The following is a 13991-nucleotide window of genomic DNA, read 5'->3' on the forward strand; positions in this document are numbered from 1 at the left end:
GGCGCTGCAGCTCAGCCGCCCGGGCAGCCTCGCAGCCCCACGCACGCCGGCCGCGCCTTCGGCCCCTTCCGCCCGAGCGCGCTCGGCTCTTTCCGCCGCGGACGGCGCAGGTGGAGGGGGCGGGGCGGGGGCCGTGCGTGGTGACGCCGCGGGGGGGTGACGCACCGGCGTGCCCCGCCCCCTCCCCCTCCCCGTTCAGGCTCTGGAAAGAGAAGAAAAAAAACTTTCTTTTTTTTTTAATTGAGGAATCAACAGCCGCCATCTTGTCGCGGACCCGACCGGGGCTTCGAGCGCGATCTACTCGGCCCCGCCGGTCCCGGGCCCCACAACCGCCCGCGCACCCCGCTCCGCCCGGCCGGCCCGCTCCGCCCGGCCCTCGGCGCCCGCTCCGGCGGCCCCGCTCGCCTCTCGGCTCGGCCTCCCGGAGCCGCGGCGGCGGCGGCGGCGGCGGCGGCGGCAGCGGCGGCGGCGGCGGCGGAACGGGGGGTGGGGGGGCCGCGGCGGCGGCGGCGGCGGCGGCCCCGCTTCGCGCATTGTTTTTCCTCACGGCGGCGGCGGCGGCGGCGGGCCGCGGGCGGGGAGCGGAGCCCGGAGCCCCCCGGTCGTCGGGCCGCGAGCGAATTAATTAAGTGGGGCGCGGGGGGGGGGAGCGAGGCGGCGGCGCGGCGGCGGCGGCGGCGGCACCATGTTCCCGGGGACTGCCTGAGCCGCCCGGCCGGGCGCCGTCGCTGCCAGCCGGGCCCGGGGGGGCGGCCGGGCCGCCGGGGCGCCCCCGCCGCGGAGTGTCGCGCTCGGGAGGCGGGCAGGGGATGAGGGGGCCGCGGCCGGCGGCGGCGGCGGCGGCGGCGGCGGCGGCGGCCGGGGGCGGGCGGTGAGCGCTGCGGGGCGCTGTTGCTGTGGCTGAGATTTGGCCGCCGCCTCCCCCACCCGGCCTGCGCCCTCCCTCTCCCTCGGCGCTCGCTCGCGGCTCGCGGCTCGCGCTCGCTCCTCTCCCCTCGCAGCCGGCCGGGGCCGGCGCCCACCCCCCTGCCCGGGAGCCCTTGCCGGCCCGGCCGCCCGCGCTCGGGGCTGTTTCCGCGAGCAGGTGAAAATGGCCGAGAACTTGCTGGACGGACCGCCCAACCCCAAACGAGCCAAACTCAGCTCGCCCGGCTTCTCGGCGAATGACAGCACAGGTGAGGGGGGGGGGGGGCGGACGGGGGGCGGGGACCCCACCCGCAGGTGAGCGGCCGGGAGACCCTCCCGGAGGCGCAGGCCGGCGCGGCCGCCTCCCGGGACCCCGGCGGGCCGGCCGAGGGGGAAGTTTGTCGCCGGACTGCGCCGGGGCCCGAGCGGGCCGGCCCTGTCCCGGCGCTCCCGGCCGGCCCGGAGTTGGGGAGGCCCCCCGCGCGCCGAAAGCGAGCGGTACTTGGGCGGAGGAAAAGTAAAGTGGAGCGTGCTGGTGGTCTTCGTGGGGATTCCACGCGCCTCGCCGTGCCGCCGTGCGTCGGCTCACGCGGGGCTGCCTGGAGGGATGACAGCAAGAGGGTACGTTTCTTGGTTAGGGAAGGAAAAAGTGCAACGCAGGGGGGGCACCCAAAGTGTTTTCTGAGCTAGTAGCACAGTGCGCAGCGCTGTCGTAGCAGCAGCCAGCCCGGGAGTTACGACTTAGAAGTTTCTTGGAATGTGCTCCTTGGGAAGACATTGTTTAGCAGTTACCTTGAAAACTCTCGTTGTTTGATCGTGTAAGTCGTCACGTTTCCCCCACCCCGAGCATCGGTAGCGGGACGTCCTCAAAGTTGCTGTGGTGTGTTTAATTTCAGAGGTATAACCTGAAAAGAAAGTTAAATAGCAGATCGTCTTGGGCTGCAATCTCCACTTGAGCCCGTGTGGCGTTTACAGTGTAGACGTATAAAAAATTCTGTTAAGGAATGTCGGAATTGCAGTTTTTCCAGAAAAAAATTTTTTTGGCAGGAGGTTCAATAAAACATTCCTTGCAACAGCATCCCTGAAAACTTTCTGAGGTAATCCCATCAGTCGCCCAAGAGAAGTATTTTAATTTCTCTTCATTTAACAATTCTGGGCTCTTCTGGGATGGTTCATGGTAGCGTTATGATCGAGTTGGATTTCCTCTTTCAGAGCCTCTCCTTTGCAGTAAAAACTTGTGCGCCGCTGCGAACAATTCTGTCTCCAGCGCAGCCTGCATTTCTCCAGTAGGGTCTCGCAGTAGCAGCATCTGAAAATCAGTTTATAATGAATGGATCCAAATTGAATTATATTGCTGCAGCAATGCCTTCGGTTTTGCCGTAGACACAGCTGCTCCGCTTGTGCAAACATTTCTGTGGCCACCGGCATATTTCTGCTAATGGTCTAAAAAGTCTCTTCTGTTGAAACAAAACTTGAATTTTGTGGCTTCAGTTTTAGTACAGTTCCTAGAATATTACTGTAGGAGTGAGAGTAATGATTTAAAAAAAAAAAAAAATCTGCCGTAAGGAGATTCTTGCCTAGTTTAAATGAAATTTCTTAAATGATGGAGCTGGCAGGGGGAGTAGATAAGTTTCTTGGGACCGGAAAGTCACTAATAATACTTTTTTATTAATTGGTAAAGAGTTGACAAAGAGTTACTTTGTCACATCAACTTCTCTGAAGTAAGACATGTGGAAACAACCTTTTACTGCAGAACAGATTTTGCTTTTTTAATCTTGCTATGTTTTAGTGAAAAGTCTTTAACTGTATGAAAGCTAGATTATGCCAGGCAAGTTCGGCTTTGAAGCTTGCCTTCTGAAACCGGTAACTTTTTGAATGGCTTTGCAGTTTTCCTATTGTTGAATGAGGTTATTGCAGATTTTGTTTTTTATGGAGGGATAAATTACTAACAAGACTTCACAGAAAGGCTTGTCCAGCTGTATGCATTTAGCGGTTTCCAAGATGGAACCCAAAGAATGGCCTTTTTGGCTAGTTCTGCTCTCGGATGCTCACCTACTTGCTTGATGTGTTGCTAATCACAAAGTTTATCGGGAAGGATTTTTCCCTCTAGGCCGCTTCCCCGCCCCCCCTTCCTTTCCAGTTTTGATCCTCCTAAGGCACGAGGGCTTGCTGTTTTCCAAATGTGGAATAAAAAAAGTTTTTGATAGCTCTAATGTAAATCATTTAAGAATAAAGTTCATAATCATACTTGATGTCGAGTCCCCTTGGTCATACATTCATCACGTCACATTATCGTGCAAGAGTCTGTTAGCATGGGGCCAAGGAAGGGATCATCACCGAGTACATTAAACGAGGTACAGCCTTGTCTCCCATAACTACTAGTCTGAGACAGACATCTTAAGGATATATATTAAGCAAATAAAGGACCAAAGGAATTTCATTATGTACCATCAAAGGAGTAAAGGCATTGGGTTAGATGGGACAGTAGGAAGAGACTCAGCCTCGTCTTAGTGATGGGATGTGTTTTTGAGGTTCCCAGGAGAAAGTTGGGCCAGGCGGAGCAAGGTGTGTTTCCTGTGTCTGCGTAAAATGTGAGTGAGGGGAGCTCTGTGCTTGGGGGGCACTGAGGGGTTAGGAGCAGCAGCAGGAGGAGGCCTCGGTGGCATGAGAGTGATTTGGACTGCCACGATGCGGTATGTGTCTGTGGGGTCCGGCCTGGGGAGCTTACCGGCCAGGTGCTCCCTGCAGGGCGCTTGCAGTCTAGCGGGGAGGACGTGGGGGTGCGTAAAACATGCCAGTGAGGTAAGGTGGCATCTCTGTTCAATGTCGTTGCCTCTGATGACAGGTAGGAGGGGTCTCTGAAGGCTGAGGAGGTCAGGGAAGGCTCCTGCGGAGGGTATGCCGAGGTGATATGGGACTGGAGACGGTGCCCCAAAGGAAGGTAGCAAGTGGAAGAAGGAAAAATAGTGCTGCTGGCCTCCCCCAAACCTCAGCGCTGGAGCGGCACTGGGTTTAATGTTATGAGATGTTGTGGCATTTTCCTGTTTGACGCTGATGCCTTCAACGCTTTCGCACAAATGTAGTCTTCCTTTACTTGGCGCCCATCGTTAAGAGGTAGGTCTGTGTGTTTCCAGTGTGTAGTTAGCTGGGTGTTTTGGAAACGTCTTTATTTAATACGTCCTGATTAGAACAGCATATTAGTGTGTTTCAACAGCAGGGATTCGTGATTTAACAGTGAAGGAGAAATAGATATCCAGGCAAGCAGTAGACTTTTTTTTTTTTTTTTTTTTGTCAGCTTTATTGAAGCCAGATTTACACACGACAAATAGACTAGTTAGTTCAAAGTTTTTTAAGTCTGCCTTTGGAAAATTGAACACAGATCTGTTTCATCCTGTGCTGTTGAAGTGTTCCTAAGGAGTTGTATTACACTTTATGATGTGAATCCCTTTAAATGCAACAGGAAATCGTATTTAAAAAAAGTTTGGGGTAAATACAGTCACCAACCAAAGTACCTTGTACAACAAAATGATGATCTTTCATGTATGTGTAGTGCTTTGCTTCCAGTGTCCTTCTTCCCCCACCTCACCATGGTCCTCGCCGCATCCCGTGAGGCAGGACGGGAAGATGCTCTTCCTGCCGCTTCTGGGTAAGGAACCAGACCTGAGCGAGGCGATCTGCCCAAGCAACAACACAAAGGGCGAAACCAGGACCAACCTGGCTGATTTCAAGTGCACAGTTGTGTCCATTCATTTTGTACATCTGCATCCATAAACATGACGTTCGCTCGATTGTGGATTCAGGAGTTTGTGGTACGTGGCAGGATTGAGTAGCGCAACTCCAGCAGATGCGGTGAATCTTTGGGGGAAGGCCGTCACCAGCTCTTGGAGGGGGAGGTGGCGCAGGGTGTGTTCTTCCCACCAGGGTAGCCGGGCAGGTGCTCCCTCTCCCCTCTGGTTGAGTTCTGGCTAAATAGGAAGCGTAAGCTTTTGTGGAGGCTTCGACTTTGCTTATTTGTACACATGTTAGAAAAGTAGGGGCTTTTGGATAACCGAGGGGCCAGAACGGTGCACCGTCGGAGTTGCTCAGGGATGATGACGGGTAAGTACATCATAAGCACGATGACAGGGGTGCCTCCCAGTACAGCCCACTGGCACAGCGGAGAATCACTCCTGCTTGACATTTGAGCGTGAGCCTCCAACTCTTAAACCTCATGGAAACAAGGGACAGAGACTTGTACAGGGACGGAGGCTCCGTTGGAGGCTATTTTTACGACTTCTAACTTGTACCACTGTGGCCATGTGACAGTATGTGATCACTGGGGGCTGTGTAAGTGCTGACTTTGTATTTTTACTTTGTGTGTTTGAGAACTAAAGAGTTAAAAACGATTTTGCCAAAGTATGCCTTTCCTGGTTAGGATGAAATGTACCTTATTGTGAGCTGTTCAAGATTAGCAGAACTTGCTTTAAGCCACTTTGGTTCTTGGATGACAGTGGGGACACCACCTCTTTGATCTTCCGTCGAAGCCAGCGTTTCGAGTATATTCCAAGAAACTAGAAGGCATGCAGAGAAGTGTTTCTCTAAAAAGGTTTTGTGCTCATAAGAGACCCAGAATAGCTGAGGAGCTTTACTGCAGACCTTTCCAGAGCCTTAGCTGCTGCCGGGCTCTGAGTCTTGGAGAGCGGGTCTGTAGTTTGCACGGTTCCGAAGCCTTTCTTATGGAATACAGGGATCGACAGACACTGTGTAAAGGGCCAGAGGTCATATTTTTGGCTTTGCATGACATGTGGTCTCTGTGATAACTACTCAACACTACCATTTCAGCATGAAAACCGCCCCGGACAGTACGTACACATGTGGATGTGGCTTTGTGCCAGTAAAACTAGTGACTTTTGTTAGTGCCAGGGATTTGGCCCTTGGGGTCACAGTGTGGGACACTGATGGAATGCGGGATTAATGCTCTGAAGATCCTCGATTTTCTCTTCTGAAAAGTGGGTGTGCCCTGTAGTCCTGGCTAACTGAAAGTGCTCCTGTCATTGGACCAGCAGCCTGTTTGTCAACGGATCTGGAAGTCACAGTAGCCACATGCATGCATCCTTGCAGGCTCACGAGCAGGCAGATCTGTTGTGTAACACGCTCAGGATATAGGAGAGAATTCTGTAGTCAAGACTGTTGTTTTTTGTTTCCATCTGTAATTATTTATATATATATATGTATATATATATACACACATACACATATATATACATGTATACACACATATATATATACATGTATATACATGTATATACATATATATACATGTACATGATATGTATATACATGTACATGATATGTATATACATATACATGTATATGATGTACATGATATGTATATACATATATACACATGTATATGATATATACATGTATATATGTGTGTATATATTTTTTAGTTTTTTAACATTTATTTTTCAGAGAGAGAGTACAAGCAGGGGAGGGGCAGAGAGAGAGAGGGAGGTACAGAATCTGAAGCAGACTCCAGTCTCTTAACTGTCAGCACAAAACCTGATGCAGGGGCTTGAACCCATGGACCACATGGTCATGACCTCAGCTGAAGTCGGACACTTGACCGACTGAGCCACCCAGGCGCCCGTTTGTGTGTGTGTGCGTGTATGCATGTATATGTGTATATATGTACATATATATGTATATATATATAATTTTAAAAAATGTTTTATTTAGTTTTGGAGAGAGCATGAGGTCGGGGAGAGGTGGGGGGTGGGGGGGACAGAGGATGCAAAGCAGGCTCTGTGCTGAAGGCTGACAGCAAACCCGACGCGGGGCTTAAACTCATGAACCGTGAGATCATGACCTGAGCCAAAGTTGGATGCTCAACCCACTGAGCCACCCAGGAGCCCCCAATTATATATATATTTTTAATAGAAACAGGAGGACCAAGAAATTTTAAAATCGCAAAAATTTAGGTGGTGTGATGTGTTTTGAAAATTCTTAACTCGTTTGAAGCCTATTTTGAGCAGCAAATGAATATGTGATTGTGTTTCTTTACTGTGTATGTAACAACAGTTGAGTCGGTGGTACCACTAGGTAGTAGCAGTATACGAAGGATTCTGATCGATGGCTCTGAGTAGCTTAGAACTGTCAGCAAAATAAGACTTGGAGGCAAAACTTGAGAAAAGAATACAAAATGCTATCAACTGCCAAAATACATGAGTCCGGGCAATCTGAAGAGGGCTTTATGTGTTCATCTGTTCTTCGCTGAACGCCGCTGTGTGCAGAAGCCCATGGCTGGATGTCTAGATGGGTGGGCACCTGAGCCACATCCTGGGGACCGGTAAGGAGCTTGGCCAAGGGAAGCACACACCAGGAGTAGCCTGGTGGGCCCTCCGCTCGCATAGTCTGGTGCCTCCCGGGCTTCCCCTACGGAGCCAGAGCGGAGAACCGGGCTGCTGGGGAAGCCCGCCGGTGTCCTTGCCTTTTGTCATGTTGGGAAAAGCTCTTTGGCCACTCGGAGCAGTTTTGTCTCCGTGAGTGTCAACGTGCATGGCCTCTGGGTATGATCCGCGGCCCGTGGCGCTCACTGAAGTCCTCTGGTTGTCCCAGACGGCCTCTTGTAAGCTCTCAAACTCTGGGCCACGCGCTCTGGTTTTCAGCATGTGTGCCTGCTGTTCCCCAGCCCGCGCTCAGGCCTTTGCGCCTGGGTGGGGGGGGCATCCCGCCTTAGAAATGCCATCCCACGCTTGCTGGGCGGGCTCCTCAGGGCTGGCGTGGTCATCTGTGGCCTGCCTTGACTGGTGAAGGGACGCCACCCTTGCCCAGCTCAGTCTTAAACTTGGCTTTTGGGAATATTCTCATATCGCAGCACATCACTGACAGGGAAATCTAAGCCCTTGGGGCGGTCAGTGCCCTTTGAGGGGCTTTTGCCGTCGACTTGCCGTGGGGGCTGGGGTCTGCTGTCGGGAGCGCCTGACCGTGCCGGCGTGCGGGCCCGTGGGAGCGGAGCAGAGGTTGCCCAGCTCGGCTTGGACTTGACCAGCCACGAGTCTCTTCAGACACGGGAGCTGGCGCACGGAAGGCACTCACCGAAGCGGAGGCGGCTCCTTTTCCCCCAGGATTTTAGACAGTATAAGGGGTGACTGTTGCTGCCTCTGAAGAACTGCCTTCAGGGTGTGTCCGGTTCTAAATTGGGGAAGCAGGGCTGTCTCTGAGCTCTGTGTCTAAAAGTTGGATTCCTTTTTTTGTTAAACCTTCCCATTGGACAGACAGGAATTTCATCCCGTGTGACAGTTTCCCCCGTGTCTCATTTCCATTAATCAATCACAGGAATGTTTACTGGAACCGTCGCTAACAGTAGTAAAATCTAATGGTGAAAAAATTTCACCTGATTTTATCTGACTTTCCTGTTCTTAGGTGTCCCGTCTGCTGCTGTTTGAAAATCTCTTAACTTGCCAGTCTTTCTGATACACCTGTGCCTTATTGGGTACAGTAGTAGGTCCTTAATAGTTGTAAGCTGTTCAGTGGCATTGTACGATTCTCTTGTAAAGCAGATTCTTTTTATAATTCAAAGGCTTCCCTCTGCACTACCCCCCAAATATTTTGGATTTTTTAAAATCAAAGCGGTACCACTTAGACATATTTTCACTTTGTAGTTCGAATAACCGACGAAATAACCAGAAAAAAAACTATATGTTATGAGAGACTTGTGCAATATTTCAATAAAGGAGTATTTGATATTTGATTACAAACTGAATGATGACATTTGGAACTATAGAAATCTGTTAAATAATTAGGGTTTGCTTTGACAATTATGGGCTATAAAAGCTTGACCCAGTTCCTTTGGATTAAAATATTTTGAGTATTTGTCACCTGATTAAAAGTAGAACCTTCTAACCATGACTCAGAGTTGAAGGAAATGTCAGAGCTTTTTATACTGGGAGGCGGGCAGCATGGTAGGAAGGAAGGCACCTGGGCCTCGCTCAGTGTGGACAGAGTCTCAGCTCCCGGCTTATCAGCTCTGCAACTTGGGCTTGTGACTTTACATTTGAGCTCGGGGGGTGGGTGTGGGTTGGGGGTCTCACCTGTAAGAGGGATTTTTTCCCCCCTAGAGTTTTCCTTTTTCACTTTGATCAGTTTTGTATACTGGGTGACTGTGGTTCCTGGTGTCTAGCAGGTTGCCGCAGCTGTTACTGGTGTTTAACTGTGTGGGAAACCGTTAGACATACCCTTCTCCTTGAGCCGGTGGGCATTGGGATGATACAGGTGAGCAGTCTGACCCAGAACTGGATCCATGAAATTTCTTGCCGAATAAATGGGAAAGTGCCGCCCTCCCCCCGCATTTCTCTCCCCCACCAGGGCTGGTGTGAGTGGGGTCTGGCAGTCTTGGAAAAGAATGAATTAGAGGCTGTGGTTTGGGAATCCTACAGACCAGGTGATAGTTTCACACACTTTGCTCAGTCTGTGTTTGAAGTTAAAAACTATTCTGTATTGGAAAATTGAAGTGGAAACGGAATTGTTTTTCTAGTATTGTTTCAGAACAAGGACTTGATTTAGGTTAGGACTTAGCAAAAAAGGAAAAGCAAGTATGGAGGAATCGTAAAAACAATCTTTCTTTTTCAGAAAACAGAGTTAGGGGAGAAAATGGCCTTGGGATCACTATGCAGTTTAGTCAGGTTGATTGGTGGGAAGGATGTCGGTGAAGTTTAATCTCCCCAGTGGGTCGGCTCCCTCTGGTCTGGAAAGGAACAGATTCAGCTTTTTGCTGTATTGTGGGGATTTTCTCTCCTACAGATTCTATCATAGGAAATTGTTTCAGTGGAGTGTACTATTTGCCATTCTCCTAGGTATTTTGGGTGTGGTGCTTTGTGGGTTTGGTGCTTTGTGGGTAAGGTTTACTTACCTTTTATTTACTAAATAACTTTCATTGAAAATGACACAAAGTAATGAAGTACTGATAGATTTTCTGTGCTGTTGTCGTTATGCCTCTTACTCATAGTGGGATTGGGTTTTTTTGAAGAGCACAGTCTGCCCAGGGTTGAACTTCTCTTTAAAAATCTGTGAGAGAGTCATTTGAATTATTGGGAGATAGTTGGCTATTTCCGCTTGCACTGGTGACTTTCTCAGTCTTTGAAAGTGTAAGGAAAAACTGATCTCTTCCCAACAGTAAGAGAGTAGATTTGGCCATTCCCTCTGTTTGAAATGCCAGTGTTCTCTTGATAGCCTCTACGCACCGTCCAGTAGAACTTTATCTGTGATGATGACACACACGTTCTGTAGCCACACGGCCCAGTGCCGGAGTCCCTGGCAGCTTGTGGCTGTTGAGTAAATTGGTACTAATGTGATTCAGGAGCTAAATTTCAAATTTAATTTTAATTAATGTAAATGTACACAGCCGCCTGTGGCTCCTGGCTGCTGTGTTGTACAGCACAGCCCTGAGGACACATACTTCTCTCGTTTGTTCATGGTTTTCTTGAAGGTATTTATGACCATCCTTCAAAGGGATCAGTTTTTAAAGACGCTTTGAAAAATATTTGTTGTTTTAGATTTAGGATTTTTTTCTCCTTTAGAAAATACTTATTGCACTGTGGCGCCAGTCCTAGAGAAACTGTGACACGAGTCCAAGTCCAGTGTCTGCCTTCGTGGGAGGCCGCTGTAGTCAGGTGTGACTGAGTACCTAGGAGGGGAGGTGATGGTCCCTTGCACGATGCAGGCACAGGACGGTCTCTTCCGAAAGGTCTTGGAAGGCCTTCTGGGGGAAGTGACGTTAGCATGGAGACCTGAAGATGAGTAGGAGATGGGGGTGGGGAGTACCGTTCCCGGGGGTAGGGAACAGCATAAGTAGCCATTGTGAAGGTCTGGAAGCATGTTCCAAACTCCTGAGTGTGTAACAACAGGTTTCGCAAAAGCCGGTTTTATCTTTGGTGTATACTCACTGGGCTACCATGTAGAGGCCATGCGGTCTTGCTTCTGAGAGGCGGAGACTGCTGGGGTGGCCCTCCGCCGGGTGTTGGGTGGGCCCGGGCCAGGCTCTGCTGTCCCACCTCATCCTTTTACTCAGAGATTTAAATGCTTAGGTAATTCGGATCAGAGATACGTGCTTATTATGTGTGGGATACCGCTCGCTCGTCTGTGGTGCTCCTGCGGAACGGTGGTTCCGTCCCCTGGGCCAGAGGAGTGGTGGTGCGGGCAGGTGGTCCAGCGGCCCACGGGTGCCTGTCTGAGCACACAGTCTGATCAGCGCTGGGAGGATGCGGGGCTCCGGGGACGGGCGGTCAGGGAAACTGCTCAGAGGAAGGACCACCTTAGGTTGGGGGCGTCGGTCTGGGCACCTGAAGGCAAGGTAAGGGTGTAGACAGCTCCTGGTGCCAGACCAGGGAGGGAGTCCAGATCATCCTTTTAGGGTTTGAAAACAATACAAACTTTTAGAAACCCATTGCGTCCAGGGTAGTTGGAGGAAGCTACTGTGATTGCTTCTCAGAAATCTAGATCAGCTTTTCCCAGGGTGTATTTTTTCATCCAGGTTCCTATCTGCAGGAGAGCTGACAGCTGCCTTCCCTCCCCACAAGCCGGGTTTGTGAGAGGAGAAGCCCCACGAATCACAATTCGTGTACTTAATTTGTTAGATTTTTGCACAAACATAATTTTCTTGAAAAAGTTTTTTAAAAAACTGTTTTTGAGAGTGTGGGTAACATATTCATAGAGCCCAAACTTGGAAATGGCACAGAAGAAGGTTTGGGGAAGGCCTCCCTCTCCTGCCTTCGGAATCCCCAACCTTCTGGGCCATTCTAGAGCATACTGTACAGGTGGGAGCTCGTGCTCTCTCTTGCTTGTTCCTGTATGTGGCACAGCTCACATGATGCTCCACTGTAGGTGGCCCCAGATTGATCAATGTCTCAGAGCTCTTGGCAATACTGATACTTGAAGAGCAGGCTTCATTCTAAAAATCCTTTTTTTTTTTTTTTATGGTAAAATATTTTGGTGCTGTACTTAACATAAAATGATTTTAGAGTTTATATACCATAACTGAGAATTGAAGTTTAAACTTCAGTTAAAGTAAAAACTGTAGTTTAACTAAGGTTTAGTAAAAACGTTAGTAAAAATGAATTTCATGTCACCTGAAGACTGTCGGAGATTCTGTTACTGTTGTCATGTTGCACATCCCGTCATGCAGCCAGTTCACACCTGGTTTATAGTTACTCAGTTTCTGGAAAGGATTCCTGAAACCTGTGGTTTTGATTACCTGCCTTATTAGTTGATGATATACATGTGTCTCTAGCTTAACAACCTGTTTGTACACCAAGAGGATACAGTAAAAAATCAGTCTCTTGTTTGGTAGGACTTCTAAGAATATTCACGTTCACTCCAGGTCTCTTCATTAGTTTAGTTAATCAACCTAGAGATTGCAAAACACTAAGGTGACCGAAAGGTCCTTCAGGAGGAGGGTGGCTGAGTTGCCTGCCGTTGCTGGTTTGGGGAAGGGAAAGTGATCTTCCCTTCAAAAGGAAGAGAAGTCTGAGAGTTATTAAATAAGAAAGGATGGAAAACATACATAATAATTAGATCCTTTTTAGGAGTAAAAAGTGTATGTACTTAGACTTCCAGAAGGAAATCTCTAGAAATTGTTTTTCTTGGGGATGGGGGACTGAAGATAGTTCGGTGGGGGGGGGGGGGGGGGGCTTCCTCTGCTTTGCACTTCATAGTCTTCTTGATGCTGAAAAAAAAAAAAATCCAGAAATATAATACTTGCATCACAAAACTAGTGAAAGAGTAAATCACATCCAAAGCAAAACATCTTTAGTATTTGTGGTTAGGAGAATGTATCAAATGGTGAGAAGTGGAGATTTGGTTAATTCTGTTACAAATCTTTGGACCTGTAGCACAAATGACTTGAGCAAGTGCAGACTAACTTAGAGGCGCCATCCAGAGACAGGAAAATGTGATCGTGTTTAGAGTGATGTCCAGTCATCCCTTCCTTTGCCACAAGCTCTGATTTTAAGAGAATCTTTCAAGTAGAGGTTTCTTCACAGATGTGCTAGAAGCTGCAGGACCTGACAGCCACCTGATGTTTCTTTGACTATTTTAAAATAATGTCAGCTTTCCCAGCGTGAGCAGCATCTATCTTACCATTACGTTGGCTACAAAATGTTATATGTAGATCGTCACGTTCCTTTAGGAAAAAAAAGTAGTTTTTGGAAAGTCCCTCTTTAAAGTGCTTTTTCTTTTGTCTTTTAAGCTCATGTGAACACTAAAACTATTTTACACTAATACTGAACCCATTTCAGGTTTCATCTTCAAACTGCAGACGCTCCCAACTGGAAGTGTTCCAGGTGTTATCATCTGGGCTTGAGCTAATCACCGGGGCCTGGACACCCCAGGGGCTGCCCGACAAAAAAAAAATCAATTTCTTTAATTACTTAAACGAATAGTTCCTTTGCATGGTTCAAAAATGAGAGGACACGCAGGCTGTAGAGTGAAAGCCTCCCTCCCTCTACCTAGTGTCGCAGGTAACCGCTGCGAGTAGCTTGTGCTCTCCTCCACGGTTTCTCTCTTCAGGCAGACGCTGTTCTTAGTTCCTTTGCCCCCTTTCTGCCTTTCCTTCTTACCTTACCTTACAGTAAGGAAACGAACTGTTCACATTGTTGCAGACCTGCAGATAGCAGCCCGTGAAGAGCTTCCTTATCCCTTTCCATAGTATCCATTATATGAGATGGGCCATAACTGATTTCATCTGCTCCCCCCAGATGGACACTTAGGTTATTTCCAGTCTTGTTTCCTGTCAAACAGTGCTTTAATGAACAGCCCTGCGGTTATGTGTATGTCCATAGAACAGATTCCTAAAAAGGAATTAATGGTTAAAAGGAATATGCATTGTAATTTTGATCGTATCATCAAATTGTCCTTCAAGGGCTTGTATGTTGGTGGATTCTTAAAGCTTGAAAAGCAGCACACTCAGATCCATTGTAGACATCACTGGATATTTTGTCTCTGTTACTTGTTAATATTGTCTAGTTGATGGACACTCAGGTAATTCTTTAGCTGGTGATTCTCCATGATTTTGTATTTCTCAGTTGCTTGGGATTTAGCTATAATTT

General features: G+C 48.8%; 1 protein-coding gene across 4 annotated transcripts in view; it reads left to right on the plus strand.

Annotated features, from left to right (window-relative positions):
- The first annotated feature begins 477 nt into the window (after positions 1 to 477).
- LOC122471738 (CREB binding protein) overlaps positions 478 to 13991 on the plus strand; it is a 127427-nt gene continuing 113913 nt past the window's right edge. The window contains exon 1 of one of the 4 annotated variants that reach the window (XM_043560714.1): positions 478 to 1175. In XM_043560714.1, coding sequence (XP_043416649.1) covers positions 1091 to 1175 — 85 coding nt within the window. In that variant the 5' untranslated portion in view covers positions 478 to 1090. The remainder of the gene's footprint in view (positions 1176 to 13991) is intronic. The other 3 variants (XM_043560717.1, XM_043560715.1, XM_043560716.1) reach the window with 3 other exon arrangements.

Source organism: Prionailurus bengalensis, chromosome E3 (assembly GCF_016509475.1).
Source record: "Prionailurus bengalensis isolate Pbe53 chromosome E3, Fcat_Pben_1.1_paternal_pri, whole genome shotgun sequence".
Taxonomy (NCBI): domain Eukaryota; kingdom Metazoa; phylum Chordata; class Mammalia; order Carnivora; family Felidae; genus Prionailurus; species Prionailurus bengalensis.